This window comes from Mus musculus, chromosome 4 (assembly GCF_000001635.26).
Source record: "Mus musculus strain C57BL/6J chromosome 4, GRCm38.p6 C57BL/6J".
Lineage (NCBI taxonomy): Eukaryota > Metazoa > Chordata > Mammalia > Rodentia > Muridae > Mus > Mus musculus.
This window is the reverse complement of record NC_000070.6, coordinates 85202521-85218573: the sequence shown is the minus strand read 5'-3', so window position 1 is coordinate 85218573 and position 16053 is coordinate 85202521. Positions and strand designations below refer to the sequence as shown.

Here is a 16053-nt window from a genome sequence, read left to right as displayed (position 1 = left end):
GTTTGGGAAACAGACAAATGATTCCACCATACAGAAAGAGACTACAGCGTCCAAGAGATCAACTCTAAGTTGACTCAAATACAGCAGCAAGCAGCAGACGTGGCGTCAGTGGACAGAAGGATCCACTGTTATAAACGGGTAACTCTCATCACATGATAACCGCATAACTCACTGTGCCCCTGAAAAGCAGAATCTGAGCACAGCCATCAAGTCTTGAGAAACAACTGATACAGGCCTATATTTCTGCTTAACACATATTCATTCTCACCAGGTAGTTGATGATTAAAAAAAAATGACCTAAGAGTTTCATGGAAAATCATTTATTAGTTCAAATTAAGTGGGCCAAGGGATAGATCTCAAGTGCAAGGTTGGGTATGGGAGAATTACAGTGGTAGTCACAAAGAAAGAGACCAGCACTCCAGTGAGGTGTCTCAACAAGGCAAAACTTTACCTTCCCCGGGAAGATGTGCTCAGAAGACCAAACACAGGGGTGTGCTGGCTGGTTTTCTGTGTCAACTTGATACAAGCTGGAGTTATCACAGAGAAAGGATCCTCCTTTGAAGGAAATGCCTCCATGGGATCTAGCTATAAGGCATTTTCTCAATTAATGATCAAGAGGGAAGGGCCCAGACCATTGTGGGTAGTGCCATCCCCTGGGCTGCTGGCCCTGGGTTCTATAAGAAAGCAAGCTGAGCAAGCCAGGGAAAGCAATCCAGTAAGTAACATCCCTCCATTGCCTCTGCATCAGCTCCTGACTCCAAGTTCCTACCCTGTGTGAGATTCTGTCCTGACTTCCTTTGGTGATGAATGGCAATGTGGAAGTAAGTGTAAGCTGAATAAACCCTTTCCTCCCCAACTAGCTTCTTGGCCACGTTGTTTTGTGCAGGAATACAGACCCTGACTAAGAAAAGAGGCCAGCAAGGACTGGTGATAGCTGTCTTTTCTGACCTATTGTGACTGACTAGTTGTACAAGAATCAGCAAGAAGGAAATGAAGGGAAGGGAGGGGTGCCTTCCACTTAATCTGCAGCACTTTCTTGTAGACAAAGGCTCTACCAGTTGATGGTGAGTAAGTAAAATATTTGCATGAAAGTTTTACAAGGTGGGGGAGAGAAACACATTTTAATTCCATGTCATAAATATAAGTTTTATATCATCTGGTAGAAAAGGCTAATATTTAATGCTTCTTGGAGACATAGGAAGAGAATGGGATCTCGGGATATCCAGAGGTTAACTTGCCTAAGTAAACACTTCGTGCTGGTACTGACAAACAAATCTCCAGAAATGTTTTACTAATATATAAATGGTTCTCAGTGTTCTCAGTGAAAGGTTAGGGGTTATAAGACTCCCTGACTCACATGTAGCCACGTGGGCAATTACATAGCTAACACTTTAAAAAATGGCATGTGAGCCACCGTCCAAAGCTGTACCCTCCTCAGAAAGGAGAGGGCTAGGGCCATTGTGGGCCTACAAGGAGGATGAAAGCTGAGTCCCCCTGCAGTCAGTGGATACAGAGTGTTCTGCCTTTAGGTTAGCTATTCAAACACTGAACCACCTATTTTCTTCCTGGCCAAGTTGCTCAACTTGACACTGGCACAAGACAGAAAGGCAAAGAGAGCCCTTTGTTCTTGGTCTTCTTGAAAAGAACTTTAAAATGGTCTCAGAAGGGAACTCACAGACTAAATACTGGAGTTAGAGAGAGGGGAAGTGCCCTGAACATCAGCATAAAGGTAATACATATTGGGGCAGAGACAGAACACAGCAGAAAGTGGCACATGTGATACAGTACAAGAAAGCCACACAAGTTACAGAATAAGGAGGTCACAGTGGGAAACAGGGAGCAAAACATCTCCAGAGCCTTTGTCATTTGTCACTCTTAGCTTTTTTGAGAATGTGCAAAATTTCTCCTCTCAAAAAGCAACACGCCATCCGTCCCTTTGGACCAACCAAGGAAGAAATACTTGACCTTGATATATTTGGGTTAGCAGGTAAGGTATGCTCAGTGTGGCCTGATCTCTGAGCAAGAGGAAATAACTAACTGAAGTATGGCTGTTGGTTTACCTTAGTGCTGTGAGCTTCAGTTCCTGCTTCATCTTAAGCCTTGCAATTAGTCCAGTACATCTCATCCCTTGCTAGAAGGCCAGGGGTTGGCCTGCTCTAATCTTGCCAAGGAAGGGAGCACTTGGGAAAGTGCTTCAGACAGCTAACAGAGTTTCCACCATAATACCTAAGGTCTGTCTCACTGGGAAGGCTTTAGTTCCCTGAATGCAGAGTGTTACTAATCAGTGACCCTACCATTTGTCCCAGAAGAAACAGACATATTGGCATTCCTGTGCCTTACATGGTGCACAAAAGAAATGCCATTAAAAGGCCCTTTAATTCACTTTCTTCCTGTCTAGACCGCTCCCACCCCTTCACCCCCCATCAAGAGCAAATCCACTTGCAGCATACCGCTTCTGCACAGGTCATCACAGGATGTGGGGCCTCCGCCTCTCTGAATCATGCCCAACATACTGTATACCACGTTCCCCAGAAAACCAACTAGAACTATAGATCCACACATCATTCCTAAGGGCCTGGGGCTAACGTCCACTCCGTAGTCAGCCCTGCTGCTTACATGGCTTGCTATCCATGCCCAGCAATTGCATGGCCAACATCAGACTTCCAGGCAACTTTGTGATTTGCTGGAAGCAGAATCATTTCCTTGTGTCTGTGTGAATACCAGTCTCCCACACGCCTCAAAGCAGGTATTGGATGAATGGGAGAACCGCCCTGCTCTCCCCAGTAGAAATTCTAACTCACTCTTGGAGACTAACAATTAAAAAGTGTTATTATTCAAAGAAAACTCATTCTAAAGTTAATCAAGCTGCCACTGTGTTATCAGGCCACTCAAGTAAGAGACAGCGGAAAAGCATTTAACAATGCCACCACTTACAAATGATCAGAGAAACACAGAAATAACATGAGTTTCAACCAAAGAAAACCATGGAACGTGAAACAAAAACATTGTAAGGGGGAAATGGCAAATAACAAAATCTACTGAAAAGAAAAACACATAATAAGAAAATATTGATTTTTCAAACTGTACTTAAATTTCATACATGTGTATACGGGCATGCTGCATGTGTATAGATTCACTTAAAATTGCATATGTAAATTAATATTATGCACAATGAGAGGGAAAAAATCATAGCTCTTCTTTTTGTAGAAGCTCAAACAGCTTTTTATACTCTTAGACTTTTAACTTGGAGTGTGTGTTTGCTAGTTTTGACGCAGTGTCTCACACTATTGCCCAGTCTAACTTGGAACTAGAGATGTTCCTGCCTCAGACTGCAATGTGCTCAGACTACAAGTGTGTGATACCATATGTAGCAAACACCTGGCTTTTTAACCAAAACCCTGCTCCATTCTGAGCACACCAGCTCCTCTTGGCTCTTTTTGTTTGCAGTTAGAATCATTCAGGGGTCATGTTGAAAGTTCCAGCTAATGGACCATAAATGGAAGTTGATACCGTTAGTTTTCTGATGTTATATAACAAACTTCCACAGACTTATCAGATTAAAAGAATCATCATTTATTAAGTAAGTTATAATTCCACAAGTCAGAAGTCTAGGCCGGCTTAACTAGGCTCTGTGTCCAGGAGTCAAGAAATTGCCAAGCCTGGGCCCCTACCTGTAAGCTCTGTGGAAGCATCCTTTTCCATATAGGCTCTTGGTGAAATCCAGGTTGGTTGGTTGGTTGGTTGGTTGGTTGGTTGGTTGGTTGGTTTTTTAAAGCTGTATATGGTCCTAACTTCTCTTGCCGGCATCATCAAAGAGCTGTGCTCTGCTCCCTAGGCTGGCTGTAAGCTATCTCCCACGTCCTCTCTTCTTGACTCCTAACCTTTAACGAAAAGCTAGTCCTGGTCACACTTCCAGTGGTGTGGCTTCCCTATCTTTCTGACTTGCGCTATCAACAAGAGACACTGCACTGCCTTTTGTGTATTCTTTGAGAACTGCCCATGTTTAAACAATGAACTACAGTTCAATCCTCTTGTATTCCTTGTTTTCCACCTGTTTCCCCCAACATCTTCCCAGCATTTCTGCCTTCTGGCATCCCAAGTGTTTCCATTTTTCTTTTAAACACTCTGCATCCAGTTAGATTTTCCGGTGTGTGAATGTGTATTCGGCCCTCCACTGGAACATGGGAAGCCTACCAGGCCATACCCTCAAAGAAGAGCGATTCCCTAGCAACTATCAACTGTCAATCATTCCTGGATAGTTCCTGAAGATCATCTCCCCAGTCTATAAAGGGATTTCTGCCTGGCTTGACCTTAGTTACATCGTGTACAAGTAACCAGAGCAGCTGAAAGTTTGTAAGGGCCACGCTTGCGCCATGTCCAGAAGGCAGTACCCTCCCCAACCTCCAGATCTGAGAGTCTTGCAGCTTCCTCCTCTAAGGTGTTCCCTATGCCTTGGGAACTGGTGGGTTGGGGGAGATGATATGATCAAGTCTCCTCTCAGCAAATTGACTACTTATAAGTCTTGCCATTGACCTGTGCCCACAGCAAAAAGTAGTTTATCTGACCAAGGTTGAAAGACGCCCCAGTCTATTAGTAAAAACAAATACATTTAGAAGACAGTTTGATATCATGACCACTGAGTAAATCAACAATGGTAGGTTCTACTCTAGGACCAAGGACCTTTGCAGCCATGGGCTTTTAACCAGGATTAGAGTAACAGGTTTTCATTGCCGTCTGTTGGGACAGGCCTCCAGTCTAATGAGAAGGCAGTCAGTTACACCATCACAGTTGTGCCATAGTTCACCAGTGGCACATCTTAGGTAGCTAGTATAGTTCTGCACTGGGTAAGGCTATCCATGCCTTTCCTCCATTGATGTCTTTCTCCCCGGGATGCTACACAGCACCTTCCAGCACTGTTGGTAGCACATAGCTAACAATGCCCTCTGTGTAAAAAGCTCCTGTAACCATGCAAACGTCCTTCTCCTGAATAAAGGAAGCATATTTGGAGTGGCATCTTCTCTTATTGAGGGCTGTAGCTCATGAAAGGGAAGAGAGCTCACGTGAATCCATGGCATATAAAGAGTTTATAAGCATCTAAATATTTCCTTTGACAACCTTGTAAACTCTGTGATAAAGACAGAGCGGACTTCACGCAGAATCACTCTAGGTCCCTGAAGCAAATAATAGAAAGCAAGGAAAGGAGATTTGAGCAACAAAGACCCACTGGCTTAATCAAGTCATCTAGATTAATACAATCAAACCCGGCAAAGTTTGGATTATACAGCCAATACACAGGCTGAAAATCAGGCCTAGAGAAGAGTCTTCTATGGTGGTAAACAACTCATGGAACAGAGGAGAAAAGAGATCAGAGATCTACCAAGCTCGCTTGCGCTCTCTCTCTCTCTCTTTCTCTCTCTCTCTCTCCCTCCCTCCCTCCCTCCCTCCCTCTCTCCGTGTGTGTGTGTGTGTGTGTGTGTGTGTGTGTGTGTGCGCGTGTGCACATATTGTGGTAAGCCAGAGAACACCTCAAATGTCATTCCTCAGGGACCAACCACCTTGGCCTCTCATTGAGACAGGGTCTGGTGCTCTTGCTAACTATAACCTAGCCGGCAAACCCCAGCAGTCTGCTTGTATCTGCATTCCCAGCATCAGCATCACATGCCTTTCTCCCCTGTGCATGCTGTGGACCAGACTCAGGTACCCAGGCTTACATCAAACAAGCAGTTTACTATCTGAGCCACTTGCCAAGTTCACAGGATCAGGGGTTTTAAGACTTGGTTTCCAGTTGGTGGTGCTGTTCAGGGAGGTTTGGGTGATGCAGATGCAGACTCCCTGGCAACAGTTGTTGCTCAGAGCCGGCTTTGAGAGGAAAAGCCTCACATCACTTTTAATCCGCTGTTTCTGCTTTGCACTAGGTTGAAAATGTGAGCCCTCAGCTTCCAGTTCCTGCTGCCACACCTTGTATATTTAAAAGTACAGCATGCTCTAGAGATGCTTCAGCACACACACCCTACCCTCCCACCCACCACCCACCAATTTCTGTTCTCTCTCCCCTGCTCTCTCTTCTGGGCTGCCTTGTTTGGCCTCAGTGGATGCACTGGGACCTACAGTGACTTGATATGCTGGAGGTGATGATACCCAGGGTGGGGCTGGGTATCACAAGGGAGGGGGAAGGGGAAGGGGGGAAGATCTATGTGAGGAGGTGCTCGGAGGAGAAGGGGGGCTGAAATTTCGATGTAAAGTGAATAAGTAAATTTTAAAACTCAAAAATAGAGAACTAAAAATAGAGAAAAGAGAAAGGAAGAAAGAACAAAAGAACGAGAGAGAGAGAGAGAGAGAGAGAGAGAGAGAGAGAGAGAGAGAGAGAAGCCTTGGGTAGAGCATGAAGTGCCCTGTATGCACAAAAGTATTACACCTGGATATTCAGGTATTTCTTGGCACAGTAAATTTGCCCTGACTACAACTCTTAGGGAAAGTTCAGTTTTCTTTATAAGAAATATCTCTGTTTTTGCATAATTAAATTCAAATGAGGCCTAAAAATATTGTAAGAGGTCTTTTAGAAGTCTAAGCATTAAAGCAAACATCCTAGGAACAAGGGTATTCTTCGAAAATGTTACAGTCTTCTCCATGCTCCAAGCCTCTTATGGCCCCACCTGGCAGAACATCTACACAAATACAGAGCAAGGCTTCATAGTTAAAAAAACAAAAGGGGAAAGGGGGACAGGGAGGTCAGGGTGATCCACTGACTTCTTATTCACACAGTCACTTCATGATCTGGCCTTCAAGGCAGAATTCAGCCCACCAGGTAGCCATTTTGAGCATCACAATGGTTCTGAACATGTATCTTCTCACCCAGTTATAATTGCTCATGTCTCTTTTCACTTCCTCAACTACACTTGTAACAAAGCCCTGAGTTCCTGGGAGCCCTGGACTCTACAGGCAATACCAAAGGGACAGCAGAGGAAAATCTGCTCTATGAGACCTGGTTTCCCTTCCCCTAATTATTCTGCCCCTTGCTTCACACAGTAACTGCCTCCAAAACAGAATATTTTTAGATCAAGTTTTGCTGTCTGTAATAATACTGTAATTAATTTGAAAGATGCTCAAACCTTCCTAACTCGATTAAAACAAAAGCTCAATAGAATACATTAGTAAAGAAAGAGCCCCCCCCCCAAAAAAAAAAAGAATATCAAACGTCAGTCAAGGAGAGCCACAGCCTCAAGGGAAACAACAGTTACGAATTCCATTGACAAATACTGTGTGTCCATTTTCAAGTGTAGAGGTGAGTATGAGCCTTTTTTAAAAAAGGAAAGAAAAAAGACGAAAACATAGTTCAGGTCTTCCTCCTCATGCAAGCACAGTACTCTCACCAGCATTACCTCATCCAATTCTGACATCTCTCGGGAGATCTTTTCTATGTGGCTGCCCCTAAATTTAGTTCAGAGAAGGCTACATTTGGTCCAGGTACTGACAGGTCCAGTTACTGTCATGTCCAGTTATGGAAGATGGATGGATTCTCTCCTAAAAACACAATCTATTTCTCACCCTACATTTGTACTTTGTAGAGGCAGGCAGGGATTAAGAATACCTTTAAGATAGCAACAGTGTACTCCCATACATACATAAAGTAAATAAATAAATTGTTAAAGGAGAGAAAGAGAGAGAGAGGGAGGAGGGAGAGAAAGAGAGAGAGGGGGAGGGAGGGAGAGAAAGAGAGAGAGAGAGAAAGAAAGAAAGAAAGGAGGGAGGGAGGGAGGGAGGGAGGGAGGGAGGGAGGGAGGGAGGGAGGGAAGGAGGGAAGGAAGGAAGGAAGGAAGGAAGGAAGAAAGAAAGAAAGAAAGAAAGAAAGAAAGAAAGAAAGAAAGAAAGAAAGAAAGAGGAATATCTTTAAGACGCTGTCGACCAACTAAGCTCTGTTTCTACCAGGAAAACATGAATAATGTTTGGCATGTAATTCACAAAATGCACAGGAACACAGCAGCCCATTGCCATATTCCACACAAGGATACAGGTATAGGGGGCCTGGGCCGAGCAAGAAGTCAACCTCATGATTCTAAAACAGCAGAGAGTCTACAGTGTAAAGCAGCCAATTAAGAAAGTGAAATTTTAATATGTAAAGTCATATCTGAGTATTTAATTAAATACCTTAATAAGTTTAATGTTTTCTAAATCAACAAACACATAAGCAGATTTATAGAAGATACTGCATGGTAAATAACATGAAAGCATGAAGAAATGGTTTTAAATAGAAGGGCCCAGAGCACCAAGAGAATCAAGTTTCCTCAAGGGAAAAATCCTAGTGTGATGACAGGCACCCACCAGACTGTGTCCCAGTCACACCTCTCCAAATGAGTTTTATCATTAAAAATAAAGAATCGGGAGCCGCAGCTGGACGCAGGTGCTGCAGATGGAGCATGTGCCCAAAGAGTTCACATGCTGGAACCTCAACACAGCAGCACGGAAAGGTGTGACTTGGGAGAAGAGAGCCGGTCTCAGGGACCGTCTTCACAAATGGCGTCATGCCTTCCTCTTGTGAATTCATGCTCCCTCCTGAGAAACTAGGGAGACAGCTGTTAAAAGCAGAGGCTACCATTTCCATTTTTGCCTTTTAACATACCCACTTGCCTTCCTGGTTTGTGAGCTAAGCACCACAAGCCCCCAGCAAATGCAGCCACATAATCTTGGATTTCCCAGCCTGCAAAATCCTAAGTCAAAATAAGCTTCTTCCCAAATGACTCAATCTCTGGTATTGTTACAGCGGCAGAGAAGAGGGTAAGGGAGGGGAGTGCCAAAGCCTAGTAACTTACACACAATCCATATTTCTTTCTCAGCTTGTGAGTCTAAGAAAACCCAAGATCAGGACACCAGCTCATTTGTGTCTAATGGAGACTCACTGTGTTTTGAAGATGACCTCACTGTGGCAGACTGGAATAAGTTCTCTCCAACCTAGAGGAGCAGTAGTAATTCCATGCATGAGGCTGGAGCCCTCAGACTTAATCACCTTCTAAATACTGTCTACTAATACTATCTTATTCTCAGCACAGGAATTTGAAGTGGGGACAAAACAACCTATAGCAATATCCTACCCAACTGATTAAAGACTTGAGACAGAATTGTCCCTCTAAATGTTGGATCAAATGCAGTATTAAGAATACTATTACAAATCCTCTTATGCAAAATAGGCTAATATTTAAAGTGTATCCCCCCAAAATGTTTATGTTGAAATTGCAGCTCCATTAACGCAAGAGTATGACCTTACAGGAAAACAAGAACACTGCTACCGAGGTCCCACTAGAGTAGGCTCCTAATCCAACATGACTGGCACCTTGGGAAACTGAAAGTTGAGCACAAACACACACACACAGTGATGCTGTGTAAACATGAGGACCACATCAAGGCACTGTATGTAAGTTAAGATAAACCAGACAGACTACCAATAAAGGCCCAGAAGCTAAAAGTGATGCCTGGAGCAGCTCTTGCCTGGTGCTGTCTGAGGGACCATGGCCTTCCTGCTGCAGTGACCTAACACCTCCAGCATCTTTCTCTCAAGAGAAGTGATGCAGTACATTTGTGTTGTTTAAGTTGTTCAGTTTGGGGTACTTTGCTACGTATATTCTAGCAAACTAATAATGTAATTGTCTAAAACAGTTCATCCTGTAAAAAGATTTTCTTACACTGCCATACAGTTTGAAGAATGAATTGACACCATATATGCACCCCGTGGCAGTTTGAATGAAAATGGCCTCCAAGGGCTCATAGGGAGTGGCTGTTGGAGTAGGTGTGGGCTTCTTGGAGGAAGTGTATCACTAGAGATGGGTTTTGAAGTTTCAGATGCTCAAGCCAGGCTCATTGTCTCTTCCTGATGCCTGCTAATTCAGATGTTAATCCAGATGTTCAACTCTCAGCCCCTTCTGCAGCACAGTGGCTACCAGTGCACCACCATACTTCCCACTATGATGATAATGAACTAAACCTCAGAGCTGGAAGCCCAGCCTTAAACACTTTCCTTTATAAGAGCTGCCATGGTCATGGTGTCTCTTCACAGCCAAAAAATACTAAGACATACCATAGCAAACACTTGATCATGAAGTATAGGAAAAGAATTATGGGTTTGCTTGCAGTATTAACCAGGAACTAAAGCTATGTTTACACAGACTGCTGCAAATTCAAACAAGTTTTTAAAAGTTGACATTACTGATGATACAATGGAAGCTCAATAAAAATAAAACTCTCTGAAGGTAGAGTAGTAATTGCTCAATTTGTCCTATGTTGCAATAAAAATTATTTACTTACAGAGTAACCATTGATGAAAGGGAGAGATATTAAGTTCTAATATGAGAACCATAGGGGCACACTCTAACTAGGAACCCTAACCCAACGGTACTGACACTAAAGGCATATTCTATTGATGAAATCCCACCCACCCCTCTGTGGAAGCTCAGCTCCACAGAAAGGCAAGATGTTGCCTTCTCTGACCAGCATGGCAGTCAGGGGCCTAACACTTCCTCTGCAGCAAAGATCAGATTCAGGAAACGACTGCAAAGCAGGACAGGACCATTTCCCTCAGAGCTCAGAGCAGGCAAACACCACCTCGCGTTACACACCCTCTAGAATAACACATCCATGCACAGGAGAGTAACCTTTGCCTTACGTTTTTAAAGACTAGGCTCCATTAAGCTATGAATGAGATTGTGTTTTGCTTCACCTTTAAAACAAAAAGGCTTTTCAGCAAAGGAAGAGAATGGCAGTGAACAGTGACCCAGTATCTGGGTTCGGAGTGGTAAGGAGCAGGTCCGTCCCTAGTAGAACTCCTCCACACCTGGAGACGGGGCTTCCCCGATGACGTTCCAGTTCTTTCCTGCTTCCAGAGCTGCACACAACCTCAGGATGAGCTGAATGGAGTCAGATGGTTACTGTGTGTGTTATCGAAGCCCCGGCTGGGTTCTCAAGTCTCGTTATTACCAGTGGAAAGGAATGGTACCTAACGCTAAAGGAATTATCCTTAACATTAACAATTACCACTTATTAAGCATTTTCTATATATGCTCTACAAATTCATTTATCCTTACTTTTCCCCTGAGAAATTTTGTCTCATTTTTGGCAAGGACGGATTCAGAAAACTAGCTTGCTCAATTTCCTAGGTAGCAGAAGAGGGATTCAAATCTTAGCCTTTCCCTCCCCAAAGCCAAGGCTCCTAAAGGAATGTTGGTAGAATCAGTCTTTTGGTCTAGATTAGAAATGAGACAAGTACCTAAATAAATAAATAAATAAATAAATAAATAAATAAATAAATAAGGTGGGTGACATCAGGGCAGTCCTATGCCATTCACTGGTAGCACAGATTGGTTCTGTGAAACTGGAAAGTTGCCAGAATCAAGTGAATAATATACTTGGCTCTACCTTTCCAATAGGGAGATCACAGACAATTCTAGTGAGAAAACCAAATATATATGTAGTTAGAAGCACTTCCTAAAATGACTGTTTCCTGTCTCCCTAAATTAGTTCCCAACAGAACTCATTTGATGATGCTAAGTCTATGGTGACAGAGATGATGCTCAGGGGTGAATGTCATCCTGCACCTTAATTTAAGCAAACTTGAGGAATGCAGTCTTCACCTTTTCCCTATGCCTTTTGCAATAGTACTGAGGCTGTGAACTCGGTAATGAGACTCATGTATAGCAGAGGAGGACTGCCTGGTCTGGCCTCAGTGGAAGAAGATGTGCGAGAGACTTGAGATTCCTGGGAGTGGGAAGACCTGGTGTGCGTGACATCCTCTTGGAGACAGGAGGGAGAAATGGGATGAGGAACTGTGGGAGGGGGGACCCAGAGGGAAGGGAGTGGCTGGATTGTAAAAAAAGATAAAAGTAATGTTTTTAAAAAACAAGAAATTACAGAAGCCACACAATTAAGGTTAGCTTAGGATAAGGATCTTTAAAGCTAAATGGTTACGCAAAAAGTATTTTACGGTTTATCAATAAAGTCGTTTCTTGTTAAATATATCTTAAAATTTAACCTGTTCCAAATGAATAAAAGGGTTGTAACTCCACACATTATGTAAGAAATGGGTCACATCGTAAGTATTTTTGGACATTTTCTCTTTGTAAAATCACTGAGTTGGGCCCAATGAGATTTAAATTATGTGGGTCTGGATTAAATTTTAATCTCAGCTTACCCCACACAGAAAATTTGGCACATCTAGTAAACAGTGATTTTCAAGTTTTTAACAACTGCCTCCGCAGTAAAACCCGTGGGAGAACTTTAAAGACTTGCAGACCACTGATCAAACCATGGCCTCAAATAAGCTTCACCAAGGAGTTCTCCAGGGAAAAAAGTTAATGCATGCATGCTCCTTAGGGGAACCACATTCTCCCATGCTGGGAGCCTGGGGAGGCCTGGGAAGGAGGGGTTCTGAGAAGGCCTGGGAGCGCAAAGCCTGGAGCAAGCGCAGAGCGCGGGCACCTCCGCAGCCTCCAGAGCGAACCTCGCTCCAGCCAGCACATCCCAGGACAGTGGGGCACACCACACCGCAAGGTCACCGCACCGAGGCGACTTTACATAATCTCCCGCCGCGCCGCCAAGCACCTGCGCGGCACCCTCCGTGCAGAGCCTGAGAGCTGCCGTGCAGGGACTAACTGCCTGGGAACCCGGTGGGCGGCGAACCGAGACAGCGGGGACAGAGAGCAGAGATGCCAGGGGAAGGGAACTGAGGTCTGAGTGCTAGAGTGGCAGGGACCACAGGGACTCGGAGTGGGAAGAGGAAGCAGGGATGCAGCGGCCAGGGAGGAGACTCGCGGAGCGAGCACCGATCGGAGACAGGGAGCCGGGTTATGGAGCCAGGCTGCCGCGCAGCGCCCCGCGGGGACCAGATCAGAACAGGGAGGGGTTGCAGGGGAGGACGCCGTCTGTCTGTCGGTCTGCGGGGCGGCCCATGGCGCACCTGCACGCGCCCTACCTGAGTGGCTTTGTGGAACTGCTTCTTCAGCCCTGCCACCGACATGATGGGATGCGGGAGGCTGCGCGGCCGGCAGATGCAGATGCAGATGCGGAGAGGCGGCTGGGGTCGCCGGGCCGCCGCTGGTCGTGCGACCGCGGGAGCTGCTGGCGCGGGGGCGCGGCGCGGGACGCGGGCTTGTGCGGAGAGACACCCTGACGTCAGGGCGGGTGATGCGGCCTCTTAAAGGGGACGCGGGAAGCCCCGCCCAGGGCGCAAGCCGAGGCAGGTGAGCGCGAGGAACCCCCGCACTGTGCGGGGGCGAAAGTCCCTCCACGGTCCGAAGCCTGGGCTGTCTTCAGCTGTGGGAGTCGTTCGTTCGTGGCCCTGGCAAAGGGATCACCGCCTTTGGGCAGTCTAGACTCAGGTGACCCAGCTCCCAGGTAGCCGCAGTGGTGCTGCCTGCGCACTGCCCTTGCCCTTTGAGCCTGGCCTCCCTGTGGTTGAAAAGCAGGGTGGCGGCTTATCTGGATCATGAATAAGTTATTGCTCATTTCATGCCCTGCCTTCCCGCATGATTGGCCACCGAAAACATTTCTCTGCCTCGATTTTAATATCCCTTAAGCTTGTTTCACCTTAGGGAAATCTATCAACTTTTTTTTTCCTGTTCTAGTACAACTTAACTACTTAAGATGAAGAGAGGTCCCTACAGTTTGACTGGGATACTGGAATGGAATTGATATGAGCTATAGCATATATTGATATGAGTAATAACATTTAATCTTCTATTTTCAAAAGAAAAAAAAAACGAATGCGAACTTGGCATTCACACAATTATCATGGACATTTTTTTCTTTCTTTTTTTTTTTCGTTCTAACATTTTTATATAATGAGGAAAGGAAAGGCAGTAAGTTATACAAACACCACATAGGGACAAAGGGTGGATGGGACTGGGTGAAGGGCCCAGAGCAGCACCAGAAATCTGTGCTCTTATGAGCAGCCACTTCAAGTTTGTCTTGTATGGAAGAGCTTGTGGGAGAGTCTCAGATGCAGGCCACACCTGCATGTGTGGATCAAAGTGATGAGCCGCCAAGAGGAGAGTAATTACGGAGAATGTGGAAAGAATCAACAGGACCTGGATTGGGTTCCTAGAAATACAGTTCCCCTCCCGCCCCCCCCCCCTCTACTGCCTGGTGTAAAGGAAGCCAGTAGACTTCTGCAGCTTGAGTAAAGATGAACGGAAGAGCAGGTGCAAGGGGATTCTAGACACGGGCTGGGTACCACTCACCCTTGCTACTGTGAATCACAGCACAACAGAATATCGGAGCAGTGAGCAGTGAGCATACCCTTCCAGTCTGCAAAGCAAAGCAAAAGGAAGGAAGGGGTCTGTAGTCTTGTGGTCCTTGCTGCTGCCCAGACCTTCCAATCTGTGGTACTTTCTAATTTCTAAACTACCGTGGAGGCATTGGGATAAACATTGGTTAGAGGATTTAGGCAGGAGGGACATGCTAATTCTTAATAATTCACCTTTTGGTATCAGGGCCACAGGGTTCGCTTCTCTCTGCCACAAATCTATGATGTGGTCTGAAATTTGCAACTTTGGTCTCAACACATGAAAGAAGTGAAATGGGGACCTGAAGAGGCTCCTCGGAAACTTTGAGCACTTGCCTTAACCTTAAAATCTTAAAGCAAAGCTAGTCCCCGCCTTTCCTTGTCTCTTTGACTACTTACCTTCATAGCGTATGCTGCTAAAGATCAGAGGAACCACGTTGGGTTCTGCATAGAAAACTTCAAAGCGCTTTGAACCTATTGCTCTCACCTAGGTCTCATCTAAGTCAGGGATTCTATTTAAGCCTCAACTGTTAGCTATGAAAACCTTTGGGGTGTTGCCCCAGAAGAGAGGTGTTGAGCAGCTACTTTTGGAAGGCATCAGAGAAAGGGGTGTGAGGGGATGGTGCAGGAAGATGCCCACACATGTAAATTGGCCCTTGAACCCCAAGGTCAGCCAGTCTCAACCCCCCTAATGCTGCAATCCTTTAATACAGTTCCTCGTGTTGTGGTGCCCCTAACCATAAAATTCTTTTCTTTGCTGCTTCATAACTGTAATTTTGCTACTGAGATGAATCATTATATAAATATCTGTGTTCTCTGATGGTCATAGGCAACCCCTGTGAAAGGGCCATTTGATCCCAAAAGGGGTGGCAACCTACAGGTTGAGAAGCACTGCCCAAGTATTTCCAGGCCAATGATTCAAAGCCACTGTTTTATGTGCATATATTCTAACTTGAATGTAGAAGGAAAGTGTGCTTGGTGCTCAACGGCTCTCACATGGGAATTCTTCCACTGCAAAGGATCTGTAACTAAGTCTCAAAGCACAGCGTAGGCGGCTGTGGTTAGAATCAGAGGTCAGTAAGGAAGGCCTTTGACGAACTCAACATTTTACCCTTTCGTCTCCCGAGATAAAAATCACTGGGAAAATGGTAAATAAACCCGGATCAGCTCAAGAAAGGCCCAATTATGCGAATCCCCTACACAGCACCACCTCACTAATTGGGCAGTAAATTCATGGTCAGCAATAATTTCCTCACATCATTTATGCACTACTTCTCTCTGCATTATGGCAAAGCTTCCAGGAAATACCAGTCTGCTAGTGTGCACAGGGCTGATGCATCCCTAGTTACCTTTCATGGTGATATAGATCCCAGGAGAGAGGCAGATGGAAAGCTCCCACTTCCATCTTTCTCCCCACTGACCGTGTTCACAGTCTCTGGCCAGCACAAGGGTAAACTGCTCCAGAATTCATGTGCAGCTCAGTGAGCATGTGAATCACAACAAGGCCAAGGCGTTCAGTCCTAGCTTCAGATCTTACAGCTGAGAAATTCGAGGTGACACAGGGCAGTGAGTCACTCTTTTTCTACTACGGCCTCTAGCTAAACGCAGGACAGCTGTGTCGGTGCTAAGTGTAGACAGAGATGACCGAGTGAATGCATAGCCCTGTCACTGGTACCACTTAAGTCACAGGCTTAACACCCTTAGCCACATAGCCCTGTGAGTGGTGTGCTTGTGGATGCGATCTAGGAGCACGAGTGCTTGCCCGGAGTGGCAGGGCTAGCAACAGCTTC

The 16053-nt window shown here is 45.3% G+C and overlaps 1 protein-coding gene across 1 annotated transcript in view; it reads right to left on the bottom strand.

Moving 5' to 3' along the window:
• Nucleotides 1-13118, bottom strand: part of Sh3gl2 (SH3-domain GRB2-like 2) — a 183925-nt gene extending 170807 nt beyond the window's left edge. The window contains exon 1 of the mRNA NM_019535.2: nt 12953-13118. Within this exon, the coding sequence (NP_062408.2) occupies nt 12953-12997 (45 nt within the window). The 5' untranslated portion in view covers nt 12998-13118. The remainder of the gene's footprint in view (nt 1-12952) is intronic.
• Between the last annotated feature and the right edge of the window lie 2935 nt (nt 13119-16053).